Below are 6543 nucleotides of genomic sequence, written 5' to 3' on the forward strand. Positions count from 1 at the left end.
AGACAGCCCCGGAGGAGAGCGGCCGAGGAGGACTCTCTGAGCGCGCTGCTGGAGGAGTTCCTCCCCAGCAGGTTCAGCGAGTTCCTGCACCAGTTGCGACAGGAGTGTGCGGAGCAGCCCGAGCCGCAGAGTGAGGCCGGGGCCCGGGCGGGGGCCGTTTGGGGGGTGGGCGGGGCTGGGCCCCTGGCTCGCCACCCCGCTGCTCCAAGGCTGGTGCTGACGTTAGCGGAGGATCTCACGAGGTCTCGGGACCCTCCCTGATGGTCTGTGGTCTCCCCAGGGTCATAAAAGTAGAGGCTCCTAGTAAGGACTGCCCCCTAGCTCACAAGCACTTCCTCCTCCTGGCTCTCAGTGTCCTCAACACGGCAATATCAAAAGCGTCTGTTCCATCCCAGACGAGGTTCTTCTCAGTGTCACACCTGCCCATATCTCGCAGACCCGTGGTAAGTGTCAGGGACCTTCTTGGTGGGGACCCGGTGGCCATGGATACTTAACAGATTGGGAGACCCTAACCATCTGACCACTCATGCTAGGTGTGGCCTATTTGTCTTCAAGGGGCCAGCCATCGCACTTCCACGACAATTTTAACAAGATTTTGCTCCATCAGACACCTTCCCAGGATCACCAAAAGGGTAATCCATCACAAATCACCACGGGCAGAAACACCAACCAGTGAGTTGGGAGGCGGGATAGTGGTAGGGAGTGGGGTGGAAGGGTATTTCTTTCCTCCCTTATTTCCTGTCTTTTACTCATGAATTTATCCATTCATTCACCTGTCCATCCATCCATCTGTCCATCTATCCATGTGTCCATCTATTAATCAGGTCTTTTAGCAATGCATTCCTAATTCATCCTTGAGCTCATTCATATACCCACCTCCCTTTCACTCACCCTTCCCTGCGCATGTCAAATGCATGAACCAGGTCTGCTCAACCTATTGGTGAATCTTGCCAGCCAGCCAGCCATCTATTTACCAACTCCCCGGGTTCTATCCTTCCATCCATTGATCAACAATAACCTTCTACAATCCTTCCTTTCACTTGTAAATCCTGGACACTGTCCATCCCTCATTGAGTCATGACCCTTCCACAAATCGACATGCCCATCTGCATATTCATCCAGCCCCCATCATTCATCTAGCGTTCACCCTTGGATCAGTCTTTCCTTTCAGATCTGTGCGTCGATCCAACAGCCCATCCATCAAACCATCCATCTTTTTCCCCATCCCGCCATCATTTATTCATTTCTTCAAACTTTTATTGGGTTGACTATGTATCAAATATTAGTGGAGAAAATAAGAGATGGGAAGTAAGAGAAGAGCCTGGCAGAGGAGCTTCCCTGGGCCTGGATGCCAGAGATGAGTGTAAAGTCCAGGCAGCCCAGAGACACACCACATATCCCACCCCTCCCGCAGACCACGGCAGACAGCACTAGGGGATCACAGCCTCAGAATCCTTCCTGACCCAGTTCTCCACACAGACACTACTAAGGGATCAGAGTAGGACCATAAATGAAACACATTCACCAGCCTCTCACAAGATGCCACCAAGAATGGGTGGAACTCGGCAGGCACAGTCCAGACTTGCACATTCAAGAGCCTATACTCAAGCAACTCCCAGGTGTGAGGTTTCCTGTGGGGGACACTGAAGTGCAGCAGAACAGGCTCCAGAGACCCTCCATGGAGGCAGAGACACCGATCTCAGGCTGCAGGCAGATTTGGGGAGGGCTTTCGCTGGCCCTGTGGCCAGCACAGAGCCGAGTTCCAAAGCCCACAATTGTTGACAAGCTTGGTCCCGACCAAGGCACTGTCAGGCACTGACCAAGACAGCCAGGCACTGTCCTTGTCATCCCAGCAGCCTGGCTCTTGGTGGGCCAATGAGAAGCAGCCCCTCTGCATCCACACGAAAATGTGGTCAGATAAATGGATGCAAACACATGAATACATGGAGGATGTCAGGCCATGGCTGGACGAATAATAAATTTCACATTACTTTTTTTTTTGTACTGGGAACTGAACCCAGAGGCACTTAATCACTGAGCCACACCCCCGGCCCTTTGTATTTTTATTTTGAGACAGGATCTCACTAGGCTTAGGGCCTCACTGAATTGCTGAGGCTGGCCTTGAACTGGTGATCCTCCTGCCTCAGCCTCCCCAGTTGTTGGGGTGACAGGTGTGCACCACTATGCCTAGCTCTTGTGCTACGTTTAAACATAACAGATACACTTTATCGAGCACAAACCCCATGCCAGGCCCTGGATTAGATGCCTCACTTGACACTCATCCAACTCATATGAGGATGGTATTATCGTGCCTATAATATAGAATACACAATTTAAAGGAGAAAATTGCAGAATGGAGAGCTGAGGGCAGTCTGCTTTGGGACACGTGGATGGGACAGGGCTTGATTGAGATGGACAGACATAGAACACCACCCACCTGGGGGTGTTCCTGCTGGGCCAGCAGACCATGCCTGGTGGCATCCTCTTGCACCTATGCCGCATCTTTGCTATTCTGAGGCGTGCACAATTCCATTTCACATGTGAGGAAACTGAGGCTCGCAAGAGTCAGGATTGAAACCCAGGACCGCCTGGTGCCTGGGCATGAGTTCTGACCCTTTCTGCTAACTTGATGCAGATCTCAGATCCACCGCTTTCCAGCTGTGTAGCCTTAGACACTTTGCAAAGTCTCTGCACCTCAGTTTCTTCATCTACAAAATGGGCAGAAAAGGCATGTCCTGTGAGGGAGTGTGGGTTTGGTGGGTGGAGTGTGGGTTTGGTGGGTGTTTTCCACTGGATCACGACCTACAGGTGGGAAATGCTTGGCCAAGGCCAGTGGCGGTGACTAGGGCTATTCTGCTACCTTGTCTTACAGACAAGAGGCAAGGCCACCTGTTCAGGATCACACCGAGAGACTGGGCCTGGGGATGTGTGTCAAGTGGAGTGGGGGGCTCCACATTCGGCCCACTGCCCTCACTGCTCTCTCCTCAGGCTCCACAACACACAGGTCCCCAAGACCAGAGCCCCCAACTCCTCTGGGGAAGGCTTGGGGCACCGCAGGCGCTGTTGTCCTTTCCGGGTCCGATTCGCTGACGAGACCCTACGAGACAGCACACTCCGCTACTTGGAGCGACGCTATACAGGTAAGCAGGCAGGATGGAAAGGCCCAGGATTCCAGATTCCACATCCTGGAGAGTGGAGGGCAGAGCCTGTGAATCTGGGCTCCCAGAGTCAAGAGCTGGCCACTGACCCTGCAGAAGAAGTCCTCTCTGGAGGGTGTCAGCAGGGTGACCTTCAAGGACCAAGCAGAGTGTCCCACGGTATGTAGCATCAGGGAGCAACTGCAGAATGACCCAGAAAACAAAGGCTGCCCAGGCCTGGCGACCACTAAAGGATTTCTGACCGCCTGATTGCACCTTGGCACACATCTCCTGCACACAGCCTGGAAAAGGTCCAGAAGCCACCAGAAGAGGACACCTCTCTGCTGGGGACACTGGCACCAACAGTCCAGCAGAATCTCAGACCCACCAAGCGCAGGGTCCCAGGCAGAAGCTGGCTCTTGGCTCTCGGGGACGGCTGTGATTGATCCGAGTTGGTACGGTTTCCAGGAAGCTCACTCAGGTGGAGACAGGAGCAGGAGCAGGAGCAGGAGCAGGAGGGAGAAGGAAGCCCTTGCCCTGGAGTCACCATCATGGAGTCCACCTGCTCCGTGTGTCCAGCCTCTTCCCAGCACCCGCCAGCACAGGGCTTCTGGGGGCAACACCCTGGAGCTATTTCCTGAGCATCCGCTCTGTGCAGTTTCAGGAAGTAGCTGCCCCCAACTCCACTGTTAGTTGTCTACAGACTAGGACATGTGCTGGTTCAGGAGGGACCCCATTCAGTCTCCTTAGAGTCCCAGGAAGTTGGAGACCAAAGCTGTGGTTTTCACCCAACTCCTTGTTGTTTGATGGGGAAAGCAAAGCAGAAGGGGCTCACGGAGGTGACATCGAAGCCAGGAATAGAAGCCAGAGTGTCCCTGGAAACCCAAGGACAGGATAAGCCTGAATGGCAGTTGGGAGACACTTCTGTATGGGCCACTGGCCACAAGGAGCTGTAGCTGTACCTCAGGGCACCAGGGCCCAGGGCTCACTAGCCCGGTCCATCCCAAGGCAGTCACTGCCGGATTCCGGGTCCTGACCAGCTTGAATGGCGGCTTTGGGATGGGGAAAGGCTCGCAGCTTGGAGACGCCCCTCCCTGCCTCTCCTCAGGATTCTCAGTATTGTCTCTGGGATGGCTGTGGTGGGGTGACCGGCCTTCCCTCTGCAGGAAAGGGGGTCTGTTGGGGCTGGAGCTGGAGTGTGGGTATTGGGGGCACAGCTTGGGTGGTAGCAGCAGAACAGTCACGCAAAGCAGTTGTAAAACCCAAGCCTTCTCTAGAGCAGCCAGAGGCACTGGGGAGCCTGGGGTTGCCATGGAGACAAGGCTCTGCCCGGCCTTGCCTGCCAGGGGGAGGAGGGAAGGGGGTACCAGTGTCCCCTTAGGGTAAGGACTCACGATGCCCTCTCTCCTCCAGTCCCAAACAACATCAAGAGCAGGACCACCCTGCTGCCGGAGGTCTCCAACCAGGCGTTCGGGAACGTTCAGAAATGGCTGGAGAATTTGCCCAGAGCCCTGCCCCCCAGGGCCAAGGAGGAAGCCAGGCCCAGCGCCTGGTGCTGGGACCGCCCCCGCCTGTGAGGCTTAGGGGAAGGCGGGGGACTCACAAGCACTGACGGGGCTCTGCCCCTGCAGCCCTCCCCGTTTAGCACCAGGAGGGCTGGGGTCCCAGCCGCGGGTGGACCGGACTTGGGGTCCACAGAGCTCACAGCTCCTGTCTCCCCCAGACTGCGCCAGGAGCGGCAGGGCTACCTTTCTGAGGACGCCTCAATGAAGAACAGACTGCCAGGGCCACTCACCTCCAGGGCCACCACCCAGAGGCAAAGGGGGGCCCTCAGAAACTCCCTGGATACCCCCAACATCCTGGATCAGGTGGGCAGACTGCCCTGCTCCTGGAGGCCACAGCTGGTGAGCACCTGCTGGCAGCTGCCACCCAGTGCTCCACGTGTGACCGCGGGGGCTCGCAGTGGCCGGGACCGTGTTCAGTTCCTGCGTCTCCCTGGAGGTGCGGCAGGAGGGGTGGGCGCGAAGCTCACAGGCTGGCCTGGCCCCAGCTGCGCCCGCAGGCCCTGGCGCCTGTGCGCCTCTCAGTTGCCTCATCTGTAGCAGGGGGCTAGGGCACAGTCCGAATCCTGCTGGCCCCAGGCAGCCCTGCCTCTTGCCTGAGGTCCCTGCAGCGCCCAGCTGGTCCTCCTCACTCTAGGAGTCCTTCCTGCCCAACTTGGTGCTGCAGTCCATCCTGAAGCGAGGCCGCCCCAAGGGCTACCAGCTCCTCCTGCCTCCCACAATCCTGCAGCAGGTTCAGAGGTGAATGCCCACCGGAGCCCCAGCCCAGGGGAGCACACAGTCCAGGCAGTGAGGAGAGTCTCCCTTGCCCCACAAATAAACGCACATTCCAGGTGGCTGGGATCTGCCACTAGGTCTCAGTTCGAGCCTCTCAGGTGCCTGCTTTGGGGTCTCCAGGGTTCCGGGGCTGGGGGAGCAGCAGGCTAGAATCACAGCAGGGATGGCTGAGAGGTGGGGCCATAGAGTCCTTTTGGTCAGGTCTTGTTCCCAGAACCTTCCTTCTGGAAGTGGGAGACCCTGCACAACCTCAAGCCTGGAGCGCAGCCTCGGGGGACCTAGGCCAGCTCACACTTGAATGACACCCCTTTTCCCCAACTCTGTCTTTGGTGCCAGAGGCTGCTCTGTTGACCTCCCTCTATGGGGTAAGTACATCCAGACCCCAGCCCAGGAACAAAAGCCCTGTGTGTGGACAAACATTAGCTTGGAACCTGTCCAGGTGGGTTCACCGTGACCTGATCCACGGAGGGCAAGTGTGGGGCAGTCTGTGCGTCCTGTGCAGTGTTCCAGAGGGAAAGACAAGGTGGTAGGTGCTGCGCGGATTTATCTGGTGGCTGTGCTGACCCTGCCGTCCCCATACACCTGGGTGCCAATCCCCAGACAGAGCCTTAGCCCGCTCCTCATCTCTCCCTGAAGCTGCCCTTGCTCCCAGCCCCTGGTCCTAGTCAGGATCCAGGTCTTTATCGCCACCTCGCGGCCAGTGAGGAATCGTCATGGGACCCACCGTAGGCACCTTGTTGAAAAGGAAACGGGTTACTCTGGTGGGATTTGGGTTGGACAGCGGCTGGTGGGTAACCTTGAGGTCCGGATGGGTTGTGCATGTCGTTGGCCTTTCATGGAGAGGCGCCTGGCTCTCCAAGAGAGGCAACTGGCAGATCTGGCTCAGGCCCCGGGAGGTCTCTCCCCGCGTCTGGCTGCCCGGACTTTCACACCAGCCCTTCTCCATGACCCAGGATGCAATGTCCTGGAGAGCCGGCGGGTCCCGGGGGAGCGGGATTCTACCGCACCTCCTCCGGTGACCTTGAACCGCCCTCCGCGCCCGCTCTGCGCCTCAGTTTCCCCGGCCG

At 57.3% G+C, this 6543-nt stretch overlaps 1 protein-coding gene across 1 annotated transcript in view; it reads left to right on the forward strand.

Moving 5' to 3' along the window:
- CUNH9orf50 (chromosome unknown C9orf50 homolog) overlaps nucleotides 1–5542 on the forward strand; it is a 9320-nt gene extending 3778 nt beyond the window's left edge. Inside the window, exons 3-9 of the mRNA XM_048812793.1 lie at nucleotides 3–130; nucleotides 353–443; nucleotides 556–672; nucleotides 2989–3140; nucleotides 4551–4710; nucleotides 4861–5191; nucleotides 5337–5542. Coding sequence (XP_048668750.1) covers nucleotides 3–130; nucleotides 353–443; nucleotides 556–672; nucleotides 2989–3140; nucleotides 4551–4710; nucleotides 4861–5191; nucleotides 5337–5444 — 1087 coding nt within the window. The 3' untranslated portion in view covers nucleotides 5445–5542. The remainder of the gene's footprint in view (nucleotides 1–2; nucleotides 131–352; nucleotides 444–555; nucleotides 673–2988; nucleotides 3141–4550; nucleotides 4711–4860; nucleotides 5192–5336) is intronic.
- The last annotated feature ends 1001 nt before the right edge of the window (nucleotides 5543–6543 follow it).

The sequence above is a fragment of the Marmota marmota genome, unplaced genomic scaffold, assembly GCF_001458135.2.
Source record: "Marmota marmota marmota unplaced genomic scaffold, marMar, whole genome shotgun sequence".
Lineage (NCBI taxonomy): Eukaryota > Metazoa > Chordata > Mammalia > Rodentia > Sciuridae > Marmota > Marmota marmota.